This window comes from Scleropages formosus, chromosome 5 (assembly GCF_900964775.1).
Source record: "Scleropages formosus chromosome 5, fSclFor1.1, whole genome shotgun sequence".
Lineage (NCBI taxonomy): Eukaryota > Metazoa > Chordata > Actinopteri > Osteoglossiformes > Osteoglossidae > Scleropages > Scleropages formosus.
Genome location: NC_041810.1, coordinates 4,772,127 through 4,795,981, shown reverse-complemented (window position 1 = coordinate 4,795,981; position 23,855 = coordinate 4,772,127). Strand labels below are relative to the sequence as shown.

The 23,855-nt window shown below is 52.3% G+C and overlaps 3 protein-coding genes across 3 annotated transcripts; 2 read left to right on the top strand and 1 right to left on the bottom strand.

Moving 5' to 3' along the window:
* The first annotated feature begins 95 nt into the window (after positions 1-95).
* On the top strand, positions 96-11,361 carry LOC108930768 (F-box only protein 10-like). Its single transcript, XM_029251673.1, has 11 exons — positions 96-787; positions 2,024-2,618; positions 2,737-3,570; positions 4,913-5,062; positions 6,989-7,125; positions 7,350-7,420; positions 7,810-7,962; positions 8,280-8,615; positions 8,961-9,271; positions 9,390-9,580; positions 10,488-11,361. Exons 1-11 carry the CDS (start codon positions 768-770, stop codon positions 10,672-10,674), a joined length of 2,985 nt encoding a protein of 994 aa, XP_029107506.1. The 5' UTR covers positions 96-767; the 3' UTR covers positions 10,675-11,361.
* A 2,395-nt stretch (positions 11,362-13,756) lies between these two features.
* On the top strand, positions 13,757-17,054 carry LOC114910588 (zinc finger and BTB domain-containing protein 5-like). Its single transcript, XM_029252331.1, has 2 exons — positions 13,757-14,101; positions 14,594-17,054. The coding sequence occupies exon 2, from the start codon at positions 14,597-14,599 to the stop codon at positions 16,451-16,453; it is 1,857 nt and encodes a 618-aa protein (XP_029108164.1). The 5' UTR covers positions 13,757-14,101; positions 14,594-14,596; the 3' UTR covers positions 16,454-17,054.
* A 1,822-nt stretch (positions 17,055-18,876) lies between these two features.
* Positions 18,877-22,953, bottom strand: grhpra (glyoxylate reductase/hydroxypyruvate reductase a). The gene is made up of 9 exons (XM_018746147.2): positions 22,732-22,953; positions 21,549-21,679; positions 21,360-21,432; positions 21,086-21,202; positions 20,907-20,995; positions 20,184-20,285; positions 19,952-20,087; positions 19,703-19,833; positions 18,877-19,557 (listed from the first exon to the last, which is right to left on the bottom strand). The coding sequence occupies exons 1-9, from the start codon at positions 22,815-22,817 to the stop codon at positions 19,436-19,438; spliced, it is 987 nt and encodes a 328-aa protein (XP_018601663.2). The 5' UTR covers positions 22,818-22,953; the 3' UTR covers positions 18,877-19,435.
* Positions 22,954-23,855: the final 902 nt, after the last annotated feature.

Here is a 23,855-nt window from a genome sequence, read left to right as displayed (position 1 = left end):
GCGGAACGCGGCCCGAGGGTTCGAACGAAGGATTGCGATGTATAAGTAAATAAATAAATAAATAAGCAGTAAACTCCTCCCCCCCGTGTGCTGTACGCGGACGGGGTGTCTGTAGCCCGATGGCCGGAGCCGCCGAGCGCGCGCGCGCTCGCTGTATCGATCTAAGGGGCTCGCGCCGCCCGTCCGCCATCGGTCGCCGATCATCCGATTGATTTACGGTCTTTCATCTCTCGCCTGTGATCTGATCGGATGTCATGTGATCCGCGGGAACCTCGGCCTGGTGGTGGCAGCAGCGCGGAAGGGGGGGGGGACTGCGTCTTGCACCCGGGCGGAGAGGAAACGAGCCCCTCGGGTGGTGGTGATGGTGGTTGGGGGGGGGGGTATTTAATGTGGCTCTGCGAGCCTTTCCATCCCTTCTCAAGAGGAAAACAAAAGCAGATGGGAGCGACATATGGAGAGTGGAAGAGCTGAGGGGTCGTCAGGAGGACCCACGTCTCCCGACCCGTTAAATCATCATCATCATCGTCGTCGGCACGTCGCTCCAGGGAGCCGGGAGCGTTCAACGGAGCGCACGTGCGCTCGCGACGCGCTTCCCTGCGTCTCTCCGGCGCCGTTTCGCACCCGCGCCTCGAAGGACGGCCGAAGATCGCGGGAAGGAAGCGGGAGCGCGGCGCCACCCGGCCGGCGATCCTCACCGTGAAGCCGTGTGTGCGTGTGTGCGCGCGCGGTGTGCGTGCGGTGCGTGTCCAGCGCGAGCCGAGGCGGCCATGGTGGAGCGAACGCCGCGGTAAGGCGCTCCTGTTCGCCGCTGCTCTCCGCTCCAGTACGTGTGAGGATCGATGCGCTTCAGCTGCGCTCACACGGTCGCGCTCCCGGCCCCCTCCTGCGCGCGTTTCCGCGAGTGCAGCGATGATCGTGTCCGAGATCGATGGTCTCTGCCGCATCCCCGCCGCACTTTATAAGTTTCATTCAGTCTTTTTCTTTCTTTCTTTTCAAAACTGCGTCCGCGTCTTCCGTTTTCCCCCAAAACATTAAATCAAAGCGAACTGACTCAGCTGTTGTTGCCACATTTGTATCGCATGTTGTTCACATCATCAGTCACTGTGTTTCATGTCACCGCATTGGAAATATCCACCGTTAATAATAATCTCATTCATAAAAAGAAACGTACTTCACATCATTTATTTTCATTTTGCTTGCTTTTTTTAAAAAGTATAGTAGCAATATTGAGATGCATACCTAGTCATAATTCTGTATTAGTGTATACATCCTCTTTGGAACGCAGTCACAGTTGACTTGTTCACAAGGAAAGCTAGGTTTGTTTTGTACATGTAGTCGAGTTTGTATCATTATTATTATTATTATTATTATTATTATTATTATTATTATTATTATTGCACTGATTGGAACACATGACCTTTGCAAGTCCTGGGCAAAGTGCTTAGATTAAGTCCTCAAAAATCAGATAAGAGTAAGGAATAATAATAATGATAACATAAAGGCAAATAGGTTGAATCACACGTGTTTTTGTTTTGTAATGTGTGTATACCTGTGTAAAAAAAGGTCTGGTTGCCCTTCAATTAACCCATGTTCGTTTACAGTACTGCGATTTAACTGTCTTAATGTTTTTTAATTTGATTTTTAATCTCCGCTTTTATAATTTACGCAAAGATTTACATGAAATAAAAATGCCTTGTCTGGATTTTTTTTAGTTTTGTTACATAGAGGGCCTTGGGTAGACCGAGGTGCTGAACAGCAGTCCACAGAAATACGCAGAAATATACAGTGCACTGGAAGGTTTTGCGAAATATGTGTGTGCGTATGTCTGTATATAATCATTCAAAGTTTTTTAAAGTAGATTTCAATGGGTTTAATTTAAATAAAAAAAAAAAAACTATTGCAGGAGAGCCACAGAATTCATTCTTCCCTTCGCCTGTGTTTTATTCCTATTTATAGTAGTAAGAAAATGTTGTGTAACTCCTCCCTCCTCCTCCTCTCCTCCTTCTCCTCCTCATCCGCTCAGGACTGTCCTCATGGAGATGGCTGGGCTGCCTGTGGAGCTGTGGCGGGTCATCCTGGCCTACCTGCCCCTGCCGGACCTGGGCCGCTGCAGCCTGGTATGCCGGGCGTGGCGCGAGCTCATCCTCAGCTTGGACAAGACCCGCTGGCGCCAGCTGTGCCTGCGGTGCCCCGAGTGCCGGCACCCAAACTGGCCCAACCGGCCGCACGTGGAGCCGGCCTCCTGGAGGGAGGCCTTGAGGCAGCACGCCCTGGCCAGTCGCACCTGGAGCCAGAATGGGCCCGAGCTGGACTCCGCCGCCTGCCTCTATCTGTTCCGCCGTAGGAAGGACCGGCGCGTGTGGCACGTGGGTGCGGGAGGCGAACTGGAGACGCTGCGGGGAGCTTTGACGGTTGCGGGCCCCTACGATCGGGTGGTCCTGCACCCGGGGGTGTACGAGGAGCAGACGGAGGTGGTGCTCAAGGTGCCGGTGGAGGTGGTGGGTAGAGGGAAGCTGGGAGAAGTGGCGCTCCTGGTTAGCATTGAGCAGCAGTGTCCCACAGCGCGCCTCTGCAACCTGGTCTTAATGCCGGCGTGGTTTTCCCCCGTGGTCTACAAGGTTCGCATACGTCTCTGTCCGTGTCCAGTGCCGCTAGTGTTCAACTCCCGAAATATCAAAAGCCAAGAGTAAAAAAGAGCAGTTACCTTACTCTGCTTGCTGTCTTGTTTCATTTCAGACTTCATCGGGTCACGTGCAGCTGGATAACTGCAACCTGGAAGGTGGCCAGCTGCAGGTTCGAGGCCCCGGGACGTGCCAAGCCAGGTTCTGCTCCTTCGGACAAGCAAGCGGCGCTCACTTCCAGGGAGTGGCGCTCAGCCTGCTGGAGAGCTGCGACTTCTCGGGCAGCGATAGTGCTTCCGTCACCGTGGAGGGCCCTCCCATCTCTGACCGCAACTGGGCCTGCAAGCATCTCGTCGCGCTGGCAAAGTCCTCCACGTTCGTGGCTGCTAGCGCGGGGGCTGCGGCGGCAGCAGCATCGAAATACCCCGCCGAGGAACGGGAGGGTCGGGAGAGCTACCCCGGGGCCCAGGAGGAACTTTGCCGGAAGGGAGGAGGTTGGGATCCGGGGCGCTGGGCGAGCGGGCGGAGGGAGGAGCCCTTCACGGAGGGCACCGTCATTGAAGACAGCCACAGCGAGAGCGAGCTGAGCGAAGGGGAGGAGGAAGGCGAGGCGGACGACCAGGATGCGGAAGGGGCTCCCCGCTGCCGAGCTGTGCGCAAGCTGCCCCACACCCCTCACGGCCTCTCCCACATGCTGGAGCAGACGCCGTGCTCCGCCCCCGCCAGCCCTCCGGCCACGCCTCCCGAACTGTGCACCCTCCAGCAGGAGCTGCAGCGCGACCGGGAGGCCCAGGCTCTGGCCGACTCGGTCCAGGGCTGTCTGGTGCGTGGCTGCCTGTTCCGCGATGGTAAAGGCGGCGTGTTGGTGTGTAACAGCGGTCAGGCCCGGCTGGAAGGAAACGTGTTCCGCGGCTTAACCTACGCTGTGCGGTGCATCCAGAACGCAAAGGTGCCCGTCTTCTCCTGTGTGTTTTCTTTAGCCTTATTTACACATCTGCTCTTGCTTGTGTTTCACGCTGCAAATTGATAAGAAACATTCTCAGAGACAGAAATCCATCCATCCATCCATCCATCCATCCATCCATCCATCCATCCACCCACCCATCCATCAGTAACCACTGGTCCAGTACATGGCCACAGTGGTCCACAGTCTATCCCAGAAACACAGGTGACAAGGTAGGGTACACTGGTCTTACACAGCGCAATGCCAGTCACACTCGTTTATTCACACACACACATACACACACACACACACACACACACACACACACACACACACACACACACACACACACATGCACGCACATAATACACACTAGGGCAGTTTAGATTGACCAGTTCACCTAAGACACGCATTTGGACTCTGGAAGGAAGCCACTGGAACACTGGGAGAAAATGCACCCTCCGCATAGACTGAAAGAGATTCGAACCCACATCCACACCCACAGCCCAATTACAAAAAGCATCGGGTAAAAGAAAATCAGTATCCAGGAAGAGTCTAAATACATCTCATCTGTCTCCAGCACACAACTGTTGAACCCTTGGAAGAGTGAGAGCGAGTTTCCACAAAAACTTTGTTTTACCTTCCCAGGAGGAATATTAGACTTTATTTACTCTGTTCAGCGGTTCAGGTTTCGTTGTTGGTGCGGCGGTTGATTCGAAATTCGCACACACTGATTGTTGGCAGCATCGCCCATCTGCCGGCGACACGCAGCTGCCTAGACAGTGCCATGTGACCACGTTGTTTCGGGCCTTTTTGATGAGCAAATAGTCATCAGTGAAGTGATGACTGTAGATCTGCACAGCAACAGTCAATTACCCCCTTAAGTGACCGAGAGGGATTAGCGCTGATGATGGTAAAACAAAGTACAACAATATGAAAGACTGGGAAAGCACATAGTGCCGCATGGATAGCGATCGGGTCATTTATTTAATATCAGTGATGAGCTCATTACGATGCTGTGGATGTTGATGGGTTTATAGCCGTTTGCAGAACCACTTTGTTTTCCATTCAAGATTGATGTGTGGCAGGAAAAATGTCCTTTTTTTACTTCATCATGGTTCAGTTTACGGAAACTGCGCACATAACTGATGCGAAGCCGCTCTTAATGGGCTTTGCTTTTCTCCAGCACAATAATATTTATTGCCGATATTGTTTTTGTGCGTCAGCGTATGTTACGGTAATGCGTATTCGGGATGCCCGCCGCATATAGTGTGGAGTTGAGGACGTTCCTGAAAAGCACGTCCTGTGTCGCTCGTGGTTGATCTCTCTCACCCCTCCCCTCCCCCAGATCGTCATGCTGCGCAATGAGGTGTGTGGGTGTAGAGCGTCCGGCGTGTTCCTGCGCCTCTCCGCCCAGGGCCTCATCGCCGAGAACAACATTCATTCCAATGCCGAGGCCGGGCTGGACATCCGCAAGGGAGCCAACCCCATCGTCCTGGTAATGGATCCATCGAGCATACAACCAGTGCGGTACCATGATCCACCTGTGGATGCTGGTGTTCATTTTAGCCGCAGTATTACATTTACGTACAGGTGGTCCTCCATCTACGATGGGGTCACGTTCTCCGAATACCATCATAAGTCGAAAATATATTTAATACACACCTCTGCGTGACAGACTGGGAGATGCGGATCGCTGTCGCTACCCAGCATCGCGAGAGAGTATCGCACCGCATATCGGTTGCCTGGGAAAAAATCAAAATTCATAGTACAGCTTCTGCTGAATGTCTGTCTCCAGCTCACCATCGTAGAGTCGAAAAAATCGTAAGTCGAACCGTCGTAAATTGGGGACCACCTGTAAATTCATTTATCAGGTGCTTTTCTCCAAAGCGACGTACATCTCGTAGAAAATACAATGTGTTCATTAGCAGGAAGAGGCATTTAGATGCAGACGTGTGATTCTTAAGTGCGGTTAGTTTGTTTCTTTCCACCACATCAACCAACGTTCATCACACGAGTAGCTCTTTAAAGGTTTATCCAAATAATTGACGATTTCTGATCACATTTCTAATAACATATATATTTCTTTAAATATATATAAACATTTACTGTTCTTAAATATGGGGTGTGGTGGCGCAGTGGGCTGGCCAGGTCCCGCTGTCTGGCGGGTCTGGGGTTCGAGTCCTGCTTGGTGTCCCTGCAGCAGACTGGCGTCCCGTCCTGGGTGTGTCCCGTCCCCCTCCAGCCTTACGCCCTGAGTTGCCAGGTTAGGCTCTGGCTCCCCGCGACCCCGAATGAGACAAGCGGTTCAGAAAATGTGTGTGTGTGTGTGTGTGTGTTCTTAAATATATACACACACTGGCTGAAACCACTTATCCCAAGTGGAGTCCCGGCAAACCGGAGCCCAACCTGGCAACATAGGGTGCAAGGCTGAGGGGGGAGGGGACACACCCAGGACGGGACGCCAGTCTGCTGCAGGGCACCCCAGACCCGCGGGACCTGGTCAGCCTGCTGCGCCATCACTCCCCCCTTCCATATTTAAATATTAATTTAGTTTAAATAGATGTATATACTGTATATCGTATATGGTGTGTGTGTGTATATATAATATATATATAATTATATAGTAAACATTTACTATAAACTTTATATAAACATTTATAATATGAAGATAATATGAGACAGAGTACACATTAGCCGGCAACCCAGCCCATCTTATTGGGTTATAGGGAGCACCCGGGAGCACCCTGTAACTCCCGCACCCTTTTTTCATTTAAAATAAACATTTATATTACATTACATGAGTAGCTGCGTGAAAGTTTATCCGTCGCTCAACACGCATGATCTCAAAGTTATAGCGCATGAACATTTACACATTACTTAAGAACTTAAGAGATGATGGGCGAAATGAGCGTGGAAGAGGTGAGGTTTAAGACCCTGTTTAAATGTGGGCAGAGATTCAGCAGTTCTGAGTGGGAGGGGGAGGTTGTTCCACCACAAGGAGCCAAAACCGAGAACCTTCGTGCCTTTGCTTTTGCACCTTTCGTGTGCGGGACCGTCAAGCGGGCAGATGTGGAAGAGCGTAGCGCTCTGGTTGGGGTGTAGCGGATGATCGGGTCTTGTAGATATGTGGAACCCATCAGGGGAAAAATGTTTCCTTGACCATGACCATGTTTACTTTTTATCCATTATAAATGCTCGAGGTATCGCTACTGTATTCATATTGTCCAGCCAGCTGCATTGTTGATTAGGAGGTGATGACCGACAGCCACTGGCCATGTGCAGCCATCACATGGTTATGCTTCCCTCTCTCTTTTGAACAAATCATGAACTAAATCACGTGTAAAGAACGCCGTGCCTTTGTTCCTCCTCATTTGCTCAGCTGCCCATCCGTCTGTCCATCGTCCTCTTTCTGCTCCCGCAGTGTAATAGGATACACAGCGGTCTGCGTTCCGGCATCGTCGTCCTGGGAAATGGGAAAGGTTGTATCCGCAGCAACCAGATCTACGGAAACAAAGAGGCGGGAATCTACATCCTGTACAACGGGAACCCGGCGGTGAGGTGCGTGCGGGAGCGAAATGTTGTTCCGCATCGACGGTGAGCTGCAGCGTGTGTGACGGTGGACAAAGCCGGTCTGCGTCTCACTGGTGAAAATATCATGTACAAAGGTGCACTGTGCTGAAGGGTTAATGTGTTAGTGGCCCATTTGGGGTTAATGATGCATCTCTCTCTCTCTGTGTGTGTGTGTGTGCGTGTGTGTGTCTGTGTGTGTGTGCGCTTTCCAGTGGTAATCACATCTTCCAGGGCCAGGCAGCAGGCATCGCGGTTAATGAGAACGGCAAGGGCCTGATCGTGGGTATGCATCGCTTCCCGCGTGTGTGTTTGTGTGTGTTGCTTGTTCCTGAATAGGCCGATACTCTGTCGTGTGTGTTGTGTTCCGTCCTTCGCGCTGTGTGAGAGTCTGTGCAAAATCAATAAAAAACAGCGATAAGGGCGCCTGAGGTGACCGAGCCGCAGCTCCTATCCGGTGTGCCGGGAAGAACAGGCTCATCGTGTGGTTATTATTGATGTTATTGATAAATAGACAGACGGTCGATCTGATCGTGGAAGAAATTGCATCTCATCAGTAATAAAAAGTAACGCAGTAGAATAACTGCATATTAATGATCACTCATGATTAATGCTGTTTTTTTTTTTTTATCAGCGTATTAAGTGACGTTTATGAACCCGTTTCCTCTCTCGCAGGGAACGTGATCCGGGAGAACCAGTGGGGTGGAGCCGACATCAGGAAGGGCGGCGACCCCATTCTTCGCAACAACTTCATTTGCCACGGCTACTGTGACGGAGTGGTGGTGGGGGAGAGGGGGCGGGGCCTCATCGAGGGAAACTACATCTACTGTAAGCGTGTGTGCCCCCCCCCATCCACCGCTCTGCCATCCGTTTTCCCTGGTCCTGAGCTTTGAACATCTTTTCACTGGTCATGGTCATCTGCGTAGGAAGGGTGTGATTACTCAAAGGCAGCAGTGTCCATACGCTATGGGTGATATATGCACTACCGGTGTAAAAATGCTGTATTTTTTGTTGTTTTATTTGTCTCAGTGCAGCGGTAGGGAGTCTGAGTTATAAACCTATGATGCATGTTCAGGGGACATGGTGCTTTTTGTGAGATGGAACTGACAACACACTTTTTCTGCCTCCCCCCCCCCCCCATCCAGGCAACAGGGGCTGCGGCGTGTGGATCATGTCCTCCAGCCTCCCGCAGCTTTCCGAGAACCGCATCACGCATAACGGCATCTACGGCGTGGCCGTCTTCTGCCAAAAGGACAGCGAGGGCGCCGCCGCCGGAGACGGCTACTTCGCCGGCCAGGGGGCGGGCGGGATCGGGGGAGTGGCTGGAGGGGCGGGAGGGGGAGGTGCCAATGAGAATTTTAACGAGGAGGGAGAGCTGCTGGCGTGGGAGAGCGACCTGGACAGCGACGACGAGCGATTCTCGTCTCGGCGCCCGGTGGGCGTGGCCTTGCTGGAGGCCAACTCCATCAGCTACAACGGAGGTGAGAGCAGATGTCAGCGTAACAGTTATAGACACACGCAACCTGTAAGATATTGAAATTGGAATGAAACCATTTAGCCGAGATATAATTGATTATTCTACTTTTACTTTATGTATTCAGCCGACGCTTCTCTCCAAAGACACTCATATTCAGTGCCTTGCTGTGATTTACTCATTGATGCAGCTGGGTAATTTTTACCCTTGATCAAGGGCACCGCAGCGGGAGGCGGGATCCAAATCTGGGTTCTGTGACTGGAAGGCAGCCTCTTTAACCACGACACCACCTGCTGCTCCTTCAAGTGTAATTGTGTAACTGACTGTGTTACTCCCCCCAACCCCCCAACAGTGATAGGGCTTTATATCAAGAGCAGCGAAGCCCTGAACGTGGTGGGTAACGTGGTACATGGCAACGGGGGTGCCGGCGTGGCGCTGCTCCAGAACACGCAGCTCTGCCGGCTGGTTGCCAACTGCATCTGCAACAACGCCCACACCGGGGTCCTGGTGGAGGCCGGATGTCGCGCGGAGCTCCGCGGGAACGGCATCTACGACAACGGCGGCCACGGCGTGAGCTGCCGCGGCGACGCGCAAATCGTGGAGAACGACGTGGTGGGGAACCGCGGCTGCGGCATCCGTGCGATGGAGCCGGCGGACGTGAAGGTGAGGGCGGGGCAGGGCGGGGCGCCGGCGGTCACGGGTAACGACGGTGACGGAATCGAGGAGGTTCCCGAAACTCTCACTTTTGAGACGTCGAAGTTTTCTCTCCTTCCTGCCGAAGATCCTGAGGAACCGTATGCAGCCCGTTCAGGGCTGCGGCATCCTGGTGCTGGAGTGTGTCAAGGGACTCGTGCAGGAGAACGTGGTGTACCAGGGGCGCACCGGCGGCGCCAAGCCCCTCCTCCATCAGGCCCCCGACAACAGCGGCTGTCTGCTGCTCAACAACACCCTGGTCTTCTCCGACAGAAGAAGGTAAGGCCACCTTCTATTTCCTGTACGTTCCATGTGTGATGTCCTGGCTTTATCGTCTTGGCAAATATGACGTTATTACTGTGTAATAATTCTCAGTCTTTTACATTTACATGTATTCATTTATCAGATGCTTTTTTTCCAAAGCGACGAACATCTCATAGGAAATACAGTGTGTTCATTACATTAGCAAGAAGAGACACAATGTGTTCATCACACGAGTAGCTGCGTAAAACTCAGAGTATCGATGATTCCTGATCACACACACACACACACACACATCTTCAGAACCGCTTGTCCCTTACGGGGTCACGGGGAACCGGAGCCTACCCGGCAACACAGGGCGTAAGGCCGGAGGGGGAAGGGGACACACCCAGGACGGGACGCCAGTCCGCCGCAAGGCACCCCAAGCGGGACTCAAACCCCAGACCCACCGGAGAGGAGGACTGCAGTCCAACCCACTGCGCCACCGCACCCCCTCCTTCCTGATCACCTTACTACTAATTTTTTTTTTTTGAGATGCAGACTAACATTTACGTTACATTACAGGAGTAGCAGTGTAAAGTTTTATCCAGACATGATCTTAAAGTTATAAAGCATGAACATTTACACATTGGGAGAAGTGAGTCTAGAAGAGGTGAGTTTTAAGATCCTTTTTAAATGTGGACAGAGATTCAGCAGTTCTGAGTGACAGGGAGAGGTTGTTCCACCACAATGGAGCCGGAACCGAGAACCTCCGTGCTTTTGATTTTGGACTTTTAATGTGTGGGACCACCAAGCAGGCAGATGTGGAAGAGCGAAGCAGTCTGGTGGGGGTGTAGCGGTTGATCAAGTCTTGTAGATACCTGGGAGCAGTTCTACTCATACATTCGTAGGCCATAACCAGGGTCTTTTCATCTTTCGTTCTTAGTGTCGGCCAGACTGACCCACCCTGGGCGTTGGAGAATCCGCCACCACGTCCCCAGTTTGAGGGCCAACTCAGCGCGGGACCCTCCGGACCCCCCGCCCAACGCACCGTTGCCATAACTGCCAGGATCAGTGCCAGGGTGGAGAGCGGCTGCCATAGTAACGGAAGTATCCTCTGTACCATCCTCTGAGCTGCACCACACGTCCTTCGTGGCCTTGCTGATGTTCCCGGGACATCTGAGCAGGAGATCTTTGTTCCGACAGTGAACGGAGAAATGTAACTGGCGAATACCGGCTCACGGATGGCTAATCCACGGAGGAAAAGGGAGGTCTGCGAGGTCCTCGTCTCCGCCCAAAGCTGCTGTACTGTCTGTCCCACGTTCCGAAAGTGCCTATTTATGTCATTTCTCACGAAGTACCATCTCAGCACAGTCGAGACTCCGTTTGAGTCACCCCCCCCCCCCCCCCGTACCCACAATGCACTTGTGCGCAGGGCCGGCCTTAGGCCGGTTGAATCTATTTGACCCAGTAGGCCGCGTTCCCGCAGCACACCGCACGCAGCGCCGGTCCGGGAAATGGAAGCAGCGAAGGCAATTCTTCCTTCTTTGTACTTTGGAAAGCCTGCGAACGACCCGGAATTCCTGCCTCTGAATGCGAGAGTCACACGCGCACGCGTATTTTTGCCAATAGCGGCCACAGTCGTGTCTGGAGAAAGGCTTTTTCAGACGCTTATCCCAATTAAAATGAGTCACAAATCCCATCTAAGATCAAACGCGCTCCAGGATAGACAGCGCTGCAGTGTTATCCGCAAATCGCGATGAAGCAAAAAGACTCAACTTTAACAAACTTTTCAAAAAAGTGCGTAGAACAGAAAGGAAGACAGATATTTTTAAGTATAGTTTTGACACGTTTTATGTCAAAATGCAAGATCATAAATATAGATATTTTATTTTTAACATAATGTGCATTATTGCTTTCATCTGACACTTTTCTCCAAAGCATCTTATAATTATTTACCCATTTATACAGCTGGGTAATTTAGGGTAAGTACCTTGTTCAAGGGTAGTGTGGCTGCAGGTGGGATTTAAACCTACAACCTTTGGGTCCAATGGCAGCAGCTCTAATCACTATGCTCCCAGCTGCCACGTAATACAGAATGGTACATATTCCTGATAAATTATCTGAAATAATCTCAAATTCAGGCGGTCCCATCAGAATGGTCCACATTGGGCCCCACAGCTGCAAATGTTCGCCCTGCTTTTCATGATTGTCTCTGCTGTTGTTGGGTCCAAGCCCCATAAAGCTCTGAGGCAACTTGCTGAATGATGATGACTACAAATTATGCTGTAAAAGACTAAAAAGGAAGTTGCTGTGCACTCACTTTTTATTGACATTCATGAAATCATGTATTTAAATTCTTTCTGCTCTTACCTTATTGTTATTATGGGATAAGAAGTCACCCGCTGACCTTGTTTGATTTTGTAAGCTGTGAAAACCTGTAAACAGTATTGCTTTTCTACTTCAAATAAGTGTTTCTATTTTTTAATTAAATTGGATCTTTGAAGAAAATAAATAAATGATGGATATAATAAATAGGTCAGATGATGGTAATGGCGAAGGCAAAAGGGCATTAAGTATGTATTGTTAATATTTTTTCATTGCTGTCAAAAATATTTTTCCTAGTTTTTGTTTATTTTTGCAGCTTTTGACATTAATCACATCCTAGACAGTTCTAGTAGTATAGGAATGGAGCCTGAGACAGAAAAAAATGATGCCAGTGTATTTTTTTTTTTTTTTTAATTTAAATGTCATCTTCTTGGTGTGGAAAATAATGAAATGTACACTCACAGGAGTGAAAAGGAACCTGACTGCAGTCATTTAGATTTGCGTTTATTTATTTATTGGACACTTCTCCAAAGAAACATGCATCTCGGAGAAAACTAAAGTGCAATTTCACCAACAGATGGAGACACGTGATTCTCAAAGTACGGTCGATTTGTGTAATACCACCATTTAAACCAGCGTGCACTGCATGCGTAGCTGCATATTTAATAGGTAGAGAGCACTTTTTTTTTTAATGATAATGAAGTACGAGTTTATGGAGCGGATAGGAGACCTGGAGAGAAGTGGGTGTGAAAGAAGTGTTTTGAGACCCTTCTTGAAAGTTCAGAGGGAGTCGGCAGCTCTGATTGAGCGAGGGAGGATATTACACCGCGGTGGGCCGAGAACTGAGAATCTTCGGGATTTCGATTTTGGACCTCTTGTGCGTGGGACCACCAAGCGGGAAGAGGTGGAGGAGTGTAGCAGCCTTTTTGGGGCATAGCAAGTGATCAGGTGCTGTGGGTATCGTGGAGAAGATCCAGCGATGGTTTTGTAGGTCGTAACCAGAGTCTTAAAGCTGATATGGGCAGCTGCAGAAAGCCAGTGAAGAGACACCAGGATGAGGGTGTATGGGAACTCTTTGGTGGGTCAAACATAACTTGTGTAGCAGCATAATGGATCAGCCAGAGAGGATCGATGGCAGAGGACAGAAGACTACAAAGGAAAGAATTGCAGTCGTCCAGGATGGAAATTATCATGGCCCAGATCAGAAGCGCTATAAAGTTTGCTTTGAGACATTTACATGTATTCATTCAGCAGATGCTTTTCTCCAAAGCAACGAACATCTCATAGAAAATACAATATGTTCGTTACATTAACAGGAAGAGACACTTAGATGCAGACGTGTGATTCTTAAGTGCAGTTTGTTTCTTTCCACCATATGAACTGACGTTCATCACACGAGTAGCTGCATGAAACTTTATCAGAATAAAGACACAAGGGGCAGGTAAACTGGAGTGAGGTGAATAAAATAAGGCCTGATTTGGGCCAACCCGGTCCAATATAACGGCAGGGCCCAAACAGACAGAGACGGGTCCGTGCGCACTGACCAGGCAGGGAGTGACCACAGTGACCATATAGCCTGGCCGAGGACAGATTGAGCATATGGAAAGACCACTGAGCCTGAGTTCCTGGAACAGGACCGTGTAAAACACGCGCACGCACACACACACACACACACACACACACACACACACACACACACACACACACACACACACACACACACACTGCAGTTATCAGAGACATCCTCCACCCTCCAACGGCCAAGTACAGCGGCATTTTTCCGGACGGGGTGTGACGTGTTAACACTCGCGGATCTCGCGCACCGCCGCCGCACCCCCCCCCCGCCGCCAACAGAGGCGGGGACTGGGGCAGCGCGTGTCCGCGGGGTGGGCGCTCTTGGCGGCCCTGCGCGTTCCCGGGGCGCGATTCGGAGGACACGCGCGGAGCGGGCCTGCTCGTGCTGCCACCGGCCCTTCGCGGCTTTGTGCGCTAACATCACGCACGTTCCCCGGCGGTGTGCGGCTCGCGCGCACCTCCGCTCGCACCGATGGCAGCGACGGCGCCGCTCGCGCGTCTCGTCGTTAGGGCGCGTGTGCAAAGAGCTCGGCGAACGCGCGCGCTCTCCCGCGCGAACTAGCGACAGTGCGCGAGGAGCCGCGTGCGTAGCTTCGTTCGCAGCCGAGGACGACTAGACACCTGGACGGAGAGGAGGACAGATCCGCTCGCGCAGCGGTAACAAACAAAGCAGCGTCCCGATGGGATGCGCTGGTATATTTATATGTAATAAGAGTTATATAGTCTGAACTGTGTAGTATAGTGTGAAAGCCCAGTAAATGTTAACTACAGTTATATAGCCTGAACAGTTAGTGGGGCGTGCCGTAGCACAGTAGGTTGAATCGGGTCCTGCTCCCTGGTGGGTCTGGGGTTCGAGTCCCACTTGGGGTGCCTTGCGGTGGACTGGCGCCCCGTCCTGGGTGCGTCCCCTCCTCCTCCAGCCTTACGCCCTGCGTTGCCGGGTTAGGCTCCGGCTCTCCGCAACCCTGAATGGGACAAGCGGTTCAGACAATGTGTGTGTGTGAGTCTGTAGTGTGAAAACACAGTAAACTTTATTGCATTAGTAACATCAGTTTGTAGATGTGTTTGACTTGAGTTTTTGCACACAACCCTCTTCCAGATGTTGGGATACCGGGGAGCTGAGCCTGACTCTGTTCTCTCCGCCCGCAGCTCATGGAGTTCCCGGGACACTTTGAGCAGGTCTTCCGGCAGCTCAACCACCAGCGCGTGCAGGGGCAGCTGTGCGACTGCGTGATCGCCGTGGGCAGCCGGCACTTCAGGGCGCACCGCTCGGTGCTGGCGGCCTGCAGCACGCACTTCCGCGCGCTCTTTACGGCGGCAGAGGGCGACGGCAGCGTGAGCGTGATCCAGCTGGACGGCGAGGTGGTGACGCCGGAGGCTTTCGCCGCCCTGGTCGACATGATGTACACCTCCACGCTCATGCTGGGTAAGAGCAACGTCATGGACGTGTTGCTGGCTGCTTCGCATCTGCACCTAAACGCCGTGGTGAAAGCCTGCAAGCGCTACCTGACCACCCGCGCACTGTCCAATAGGGACGTGCGCCGTCAGCCGGAGCTCCGGCAGGCCCCCGCTGCCGGCCCCAGGTTCCTGCAGCCGCATCTCGGCTCGGCGGGTTCTGCCCCGGGGCGGCTGGACAAGGGCGTCGCCCCACAAGGGGTGGTGCAGCAAGCCTCTGTTCCCATCCGGCGCATCCACAAGCGCAAGCAGCCCTCGGTGCCGCCGGCCCCCAAAGACGGAGCCGGACTCTGGCCCCGGCTCTCTGTGGCCCCAGCGGAAGAGGGCGGGACACTGGGTGAGGAGCCGGAGAGCGGCGTGGGTGGGGACGGCAGCGGCGGGCAGAAGGACGGGGAGGGGCCATCGCAGGAGGACGTGCAGGTGCCCAGCCAGTCGGACGGGGGGTGCGGGGGTGATGAGCGGTGGCGGGGCAAGGTGGAGCTCCCCGGAGGCGTCGACGTTAAAGTGAAGGAATCAGCTGAGGAGGAGGAGGAAGAGGAGAAGCGAGTGGCGGTGAAGAACGAACCGCCAAGCTCCCCGGAGCCCCTGGACGAGGCTGGCGACGTGACCCCCCGGGTTGGGGGGGGCGACCGGTCAAGGCGGCGCCCGGACAAGAGGGAGCAGAGCCCGGAGAGCAGCGAGCGCAGCTTCTCCCACCTCAGGGGCGGCGCCGACCCGTCGGGCGCAGGTGGGGCTGGGGGAGGACCATCCGCTCATCCTGCTGACCACGAAGACCAGGGAGGAAAGCAGGACTTCAGCATCTCCAGCTTCCTGTGTTCCAGGGACGTCGACATTCTGGGGCTACAGACTCGCTTCGGGGGGCACAGCGGCGGTCTCCTCACCATGACGGCTGCAGACTGGCAGCCGGACGGGGAGGGGGGGCCGTTCCTTCTGGCCCCGGAGTCGGCCACCGGCGCCGCGCCCTTCTCCGCACTACGCTCCAGCTCTGCCCATCCCCAGCAGCGCTTCTTCTCCAGAGAGGTCCGCTCTGATGCTTTCTTCCCACAGCCCCCCCAGGAGGCGCTGGGCTACCGGTGGGCGGGGCCTGAGCAATTTGCACCGCATTTCCAGCTCTTGGGCGTGGGCTCGCGCTCATCGTTGCGTTCCTCCCGCCAGGATTTGGGCGGCGCCCGCACGGCCCTCCCAAGTTACCGCAGGATCGCGCCCAAGGTGACCCCCGGCGCGAAACAGCCCTCCTTCTCACCCGCCGCGCCGACCGCGCCGCCCCAGCTGACCAGAGCGTCTGCGGACGTCCTGTCCAAGTGCAAGAAGGCGCTGTCGGAGCACAACGTGCTCGTGGTGGCGGGGGCGCGCAAGTACGCCTGCAAGATCTGCTGCAAGACCTTCCTGACGCTGACGGACTGCAAGAAGCACATCCGCGTGCACACGGGCGAGAAGCCCTACGCCTGCCTCAAGTGCGGCAAGCGCTTCAGCCAGTCCAGCCACCTGTACAAGCACTCCAAGACCACCTGCCTGCGCTGGCAGGGTAACGACCTCCCCGGCTCCTTGCTCTGATTCGCCGTCACAGACCCCCCGCGACCCCCCGCACCCGGAGCACTTGGCTTTTTCCTTTATGCGTATTTCTTCCCGTTCGGGCAGCAGGTGGCGTAGTGGTTAGAGCCAAAGCCACTTGAAGGGGCCTGGTTCCAATCCCACCTGCTGCTGTAGTACCCCTGAGCAAGGTACTTCCCCTGAACTGACATGGTAAGGATTACCCCGCTATATAAATGGCTAAATCATCGTAAGTTGCTTCGGAGAAAAGCGTCAGCTAAACGAATAAAGGAAAACGTAACGATCGCATAATGAGGAGAAACATACTGTACTTTCCAGCCCCTTGGATATAAAGCAGCACTTTGTCTCCGTGGCATCTCAAAATTCGTTCACAGTATACCGTGTTTTCACCGTTTCCGTTTTCCGCTCTTATTTGTAAGTCGCTGCCGGCGCGGATACGAGCGAGGCGGGTTCGGAAACGCGGTGACGTCACTGGGGCGTTCGGCTTTACGCCCAGCCGCCTCCGGCGAAGTGGAAACCCGGGAGGTCGACGAGTCGCAGATTGTAATTTTTTTTTTGCATGTCGAGTCTTCTGGGGCCATTATACACACACACACACATTTTCAGAACCGCTTGTCCCTTACGGGGTCACGGGGAACCGGAGCCTACCCGGCAACACAGGGCGTAAGGCCGGAGGGGGAAGGGGACGCACCCAGGACGGGACGCCAGTCCGTCACAAGGCACCCCAAGCGGGACTCGAACCCCAGACCCACCGGAGAGTAGGACTGCGGTCCAACCCACTGCGCCACCGCACCCCCCATGTGTAAAGAATTTTATTTTTACTTGCTTTTACTTTTTCTTGTTTTGAGTGAAGTCTGAGGGATGCGGAGGTTAGCGCGGCAAGGAGAGCGGTCCGAGTCGAGGCCTCCGTTTTCCAGACCTCCTGTTTCCGCCCACCTTACAAGCTTCCTCCCCTGTTCTGAGCTTTTAGTGAAATAAAAACGCAAAGAACGGCCTTAAGCTGGAGGGTAGCCGCCCCACGGGGCAGCTCATCGTGGATCCAGCTGCCGCCTTCAGATCCGGAGGTTGTAGGTTCACATCCGACCTGCTGCCGTTGTACCCTGGAGCAAGGTACCTAACCCTAAGCAGCTGCAGTAAAATTACCCAGCAGCGGAAATGGCTAAATAACTGTAAATAACATTGTAAGTTGCTTTAAGTGACGTGGCGGGTAAATGAATTTTTTACATGAATTTGTAGACGCTGCACAATTTGAAGTGTCGAAATTTTTCGTGTCTCTAAGGGTAAAAACACGAGCGAAGGTACGGTTTGCCCATAATTAGATCAACAGTATTCTGTATTTTTTTTCATGACAATGAACATGACTAATATACTTTCCCAAAACACCCAGTCGCCTCATTTCAGAGTTACACCGGCTCCTTGTTATAAGCAGTCGTTTTATTAATTTTCAAAAGTAACATTAACTTCAACAACTGCATTTTCTTCAGTTAATTCCTTCCCGAAATGTACATTTGCATCCGAGCGAAAGCGGCCAGTTGGAGCCGAATTTATTCCGTTCACTTCCATAGTGTTTACAGCTGGTGTCCGGTATTCCTGCGTCGGTGATCAATAACGAGGGGATGGATGTAGCACTTTCAGACTGAAGGGAAAAGCCCGTTTTTATTTTAACGGAGCTCAAAGTTGAGTGTGAATCTTCAAAGTGATTTTTTTTTATTATTATTATTACAGCACAAGTTTTTCACAGATATTGCGTTCCGCGTTACAGCAACTTCAGGCTAAATCCCCCCCACTTACGCTGTCATGTTTTGCAGGTTTAAAACAGACTTTACAATTTTTTTTATTCCGACTGCGAACGAGGGCCACTCATGTACAATGCGATGATTTTGCATTTTGCAATAACGGTGCTGCTCACGTACAGGTTTCCGAAAGGCTGCCAAATGTATCCTTCCCCTATCCATAAATTGAAATCTGTACAAATCTTCCTGAAAAGCCAAGAGAATGAATACTTGTGTGTGGGTATATGTAGATAGATAGAGACACACACACACTCCCCCCCAAAAAAAGACCTTTAACATTGTGTACTTCATTCTATGTAGTTCAAATATAAGTCTCAACTGATTTGTCCACTGGACCGTAAAGGCTGTTTTGTGAATTTAAGTGCACAGTAACATGTTTATACCTGCATATCATATAAACGTTATCGAAAGACTCAGGAGTAATTCTGTGAATTTGACTAATTATTGAAAAGAAATTGACTGCCTTCCTCCTCTCTGGCTTCCGAAGCTGGAGACGCGCAACGGCCGAATGAAGGAAGGAGGCCGCGTTGCGCGTACGCAGCGTCGCGTGTCGAGATTTATGGCGCGGGGTGGGGCAAAACGAAGAGCTCGTTTCAATTTGCCGTAGAAGCCGGAATAAACGAAGGACACGTCACCATTTAGCAAGAGTTTTATTTGTACCATCTTCTCTCCAATAGACAGTGCAGCCGGATGACACAGAAAGGTCATTTGCATATGTAAATCAGAAGGACGCGGAGCCGTGGAGGACGTTTTAAGGGAAAAATGGAAAACGGGAGCACTTTTCAGTCGCGTGAACTTGGAGTGTATACTTTCATAAACGAATTGTTTCCAGTCGGAGCGCGGAGTAGATTATTGAAATTCGCCGTTGCGCGTCAGACCGCAGAAACGTGCAGACCGATGCCGTCGCCGGGACACGTACGCTCGTATTCGGTTCCCTTGCCTTTTTCCCAGCCGCGACACGACCCATGGTTCGCGCTGCCGGGACGCCGTATCTATTCATCCCGAAAACGATCTCACCTGTGCATCCGACGAAGGTTCGACTCAACTCCGGCTACGGAGCGTAGTAATTCTGGCTGATATACCGTGGAGTTACTCAATCATTTTTAATGTTTTAGTACAGCACTATACTGCATGGAAAGTTAATAAACCCGCCGTCTACCATGGCACTAGAAGTCTTTAGTAGCATCGGGTCCTAGAGGGCGAGTTCGCTGGGCATCGCGCTCCCGGTGAGGCCAGCCAGCAGGTTGTTGGCACACAGCTCCGCCATGATGCCCCGTGTGGAGTAGGTGGCGCTGCCAATATGGGGAAGGATCACTGAGGGAAGACCACGAGAAACACCGTTACGAGGAGACGCCTCGGACCCCAAAGGTCTCGCCCGCCACGCCCTTAATGGGGGGGGTCACCTCAAGCCAAAGGCGCAAGGAGCAGCTTTCAGTTGAGACGCATCGGTCCAACTCACCGCAGTTCTTGAGCTTGAGCAGGGGGTGGTCCGTGGGCAGGGGCTCGGGGGTGGTGACGTCCAGCCCGGCAGCCGCGATCCGACCGCTCGAAAGCGCTTCGTGCAGATCCTCCTGGTTCACCACGGCTCCCCTGAACGAATCGGCCCCGGACACGTCAGCGGCGGCACGCGAGCCGGCTTCCGGAGGAGCGGCGCAGCTCCCCCGGTCTCACAAAACGGGAGGCGCGAGCAGCAGGGACGTACGGTCACCTGCTAGTGTTGACAAAGACGGCAGTTTTCTTCATCTTGCTGAAGAGAGCCTTGTCGCACAGGCCCTGGGTTTCGGGGGTGAGGGAGCAGGACACGACGACGAAGTCGCTCTCGGAAACCAGCCGGTCCAGAGACGCTGGGGAGGCAGCGGAGGAGCGCGGCTCAGCCGTGAAGTCGACTTCATAGGCCGGCCAGTCGGCCACCCCCCCCCTCCCACTTCCCATCTCCTTACCGAACTCCCCGTCCACCTCGGCAGCCTGAGGCTTGGACGTCCGTCCCGAGTAGAGCAGCCTCTTCACCCCGAAGGGCTTCAGCCTGCGCGCGATGGCCAGGCCTGAGACGACCACGCAACCGACAGGTGAGTCGACACAAAATCCAAAACAGGGAGGTGACAACGATCGCCTGCAGGATGGATCTCTTACTGATACCACACAGCTCCCAAAAAGTACAGCACGAGCGGCAGAGAGGATGGTTTTCGGTACATTCCGTCCTTCGCTTGCGACGGGGTTCCGTTCCCACAACCCCGTCGCAAGTCAAACTTTGTCGCAACTTGCAAATCCCCTAATATGAGCCAAGAGATATATAGATATAACATGCGAATGCTATGTTATAAAACAGGGCTTTATTACACATTGCCAAACTTCACACGTTACTCACATTAAAACTAATTTAGAACGATATACATACAGTAAAGCATCAGATTTTTTATGATGCACAGTAAATCCCAATTTCCGAATCCGTTGTCTTGGGCATTTTATGGCGGAGCGGTCGGCGCGAGGCGTTACGAGCGAACAGCGAGACTTAAAAATAATATAATAATATAGTTAAGAGGACAGCCATCGTAAGACCCCTCAACTGCGTTACGTTGTTTTTCGAGTCTCGGCTCATCGCGACGTCAAGATGACGCCTTGCAGAGGGAAGCGCGCATAGCCCTGCTGGTCGACGGCGGCGTTACCGATGCGTCCCAGGCCGATGACTCCCACCGTGCTGCCGGACAGTCCGTAGCCGCACAGCCACAAGGGTTTCCAGCTGCTCCACCCACCGCTGCAAGACAGGGCACTCGTTCCGTATGCTTCGCACGGTCATTCCGACGACGCGCTTAACGCGCGCGACACGTACAGCCCCGCCACTCACTTCTTCACCTCTTCGACCCCCTCCGGGATCCGGCGCGCCGTGGCCAGCAGCAAAGCCACGGTCAGCTCCGCGGTGGCATCCGTGAGAACGTCCGGAGTGTATCCCACGCGAACGCCGCTGCGCAGAAACGGAGACGGAGCGTAACCCTAAGGCGCGTGCGGCGTACCCGTGCGCCAAACACGCCGCACAAAGGCAGGGTGTTCGAACGCAAGCGTTTTATCATCAAGTATCGTTGAGCTCGTCGCTCGTTTATTCGGGGGAGCCGAATTCTCACCGTTTTTTGATTTCGCCAACGGCCAGGTGGTCAAACCCCACGGATAAAGTACTGATCACTTTCAGGTTCGGCCCTGAACAGACGGAAACGAACACGTGGGAATTAAGTTGCGCCGGTGTTCACGGCATCACCGTGCCACCCCTGGTTCTTTTCTCTCTCTCTCTCTCTCACACACACACACACACACACCTGCTGCGTTTATAACCTCGGCGTCGATGCGGTCCGACAGGAGGCAGAGGATCCCGTGGGCCCCCGACACGCCCTGCAGGAGGTCGGTACGCGGGATGGGTTCATCCGAGTCCCACAGCGATACCTTGCACCTGAACCCAGAACAGAAAATAATAACAGTAGTAATAATAATAGTAGCAGTTATAATAATAATGAGCCCTTATAAATAAAATAAATGAAAAATATGACGCAGTAGGTAGCACAGCGGTTAGAGCCGCTGTCTCTGGACTCGGAGGTCACAGGTTTGAATCCCACATCCTACCGTAGGGCCCTCGCTCCGGGTGTTTACCCTGAATTGCTCCAATAAAAAAGAAAAAAAAAAGCCGCATGAATGACAAATAATTTTTCATTGCTTAAGAAATTCGGTTGCTTCGGAGAAAAGGTCAGGACAGTACATATGGAAATTATTAAATGGATAAAAAGATGGACTTCAGTAAAGTAAGAGAAATAGTCCCGATCAACACAGCTGCACATTAATTTGTATGAACTGCACCGTAGCATTTCGAGCGCAGTAAAACATGGTGTGACCTGCAGAAAGGTCACCGGAGTCACTTTCCTATAAACTCACATCTCTTCCTCCCTCGTGACCAGTGGCAGTAAAAGTAAACCTATTGTGACATGAGGTTTTACCCAAAGCGTGCAGACAAGGGCGCTGGTAACATCAGGTGACTTTTCAAAAAATATTTTTAAGCAAAAAAACAAGCATCTTTTTAATAAGATTAATAAATTCAACAGTTTTTCTTAAACTTTAGCAGCCAACACTAATTTTTGCATGAAATTAATGAGATCAGAACTGTTCGGTTCCAAGAAGAGGCATTTTTAACCGCGTATTTGCAGCCACGAGAACGCAGTTTCACTCAGTCACACTGTAATACCATAGTAACTTGAAAGTAAAAAGTTTTTGTCCCTCTCATCATGTGCTCAGCAGTAACTCCATTTCTGTGTTGCGCACCTGAGCGGGAGCTAAAGCAGCTCATGGTTCAGCGCAGTACCGTACCTCGACGAGGGCCCTGCAGCAGGCAGGGGTGGGACTCGAACCAACAACCCGCCGCAGCGTCTCTCCCACCACCACCAGAGAAGGCACGCATGATGAGCCCATAGATTAAAAAGAACGACATGACAAAAGGGGGGGAGGGGCGCTCACAGGCCGCTCTGGTTCAGGACCCTCATGCCCTCCTGCGGGATCCGCCGGGTCACGAACACCTTGAGCAACTGCTGCGTCCCCTGCATTCCGCCTTTCCTCCAATCGCACGCTCACGCCGCACATGCGCACTCGGGCGAGCAACGGCGCAGCCGCCAGCGAGCTCGCCGGACAAGGACGCGCGCGGGCGCGGCCCCTGGCCCGCCCTCGCGCGTCTCACTTCCGCTCAAGGAGCAGGAAGTCCACAGCGCCATCTGCTGTTCGTGCCGGTAGGTCGCAGCGCTCGTTTTTCTCGTCAGGAAACTTCTCGCTCTGTTGTTGAGTTTCTTCGGCGCTGTCAAATTATAGCGTTAGTTAATTGAGCGAAAATGGGGAAAAAAAAATGAAAAAGTGTGAGTGACAATAAATAAATAACGTTTTGTTTAAACAACAAGTTAAAACGTGAAAATTCCGCACAGCTACCGTGGACTGAATGGCAACAACTGTAGTCTGTGCAAGTGAAGATCCACTGGATCTTTGCGCCAACCTTTCTGTCTCCTGGCTCTGTATCTCATGCCTTAATGAACCATAACTTTTCTATTTAATCTCATATGTTGGTGACAAAACAATATCTTCTGTCTGTAGGTTGAACAAAAAGTGTAATTATGTTTTGGCTACATTTACATTTTACATGTATCCATTTTTAGCAGACACTTTTCTTCAAAGCGACGTACACGTCTCATAGAGAATACAATGAGGTTATTGTATTTGGAAATTCCATAAAGTTACATTCCCTGCAGCTTTGAACACACATTCGCTGTCCCACTTTGTGGATCAGTAACTGCTGGTGCATTGTAGGGTCCTGGTGGTCTGGAGCCCATCCCAGAAACATGGAGGCACGCGGCAGGGCATCCGCTGGACACACACACACACAAACACACAGACAGAGTGGGAAATTCAGAGTGACCAGTTCACCTGAAACATGTCTTTGGAAAGAAACCCACATGGGAACTGAGCGGATATCAAACCTGTGTCCAATTAAGTCTTAAAAATGATTGACCCGAGCTGGAAAATATTACTGCAAAAAAGTATTGCTTTACAAAAGAAGTGAAAATTAAAATTGTTTTTTGTACACAAGAAGTTCTTTG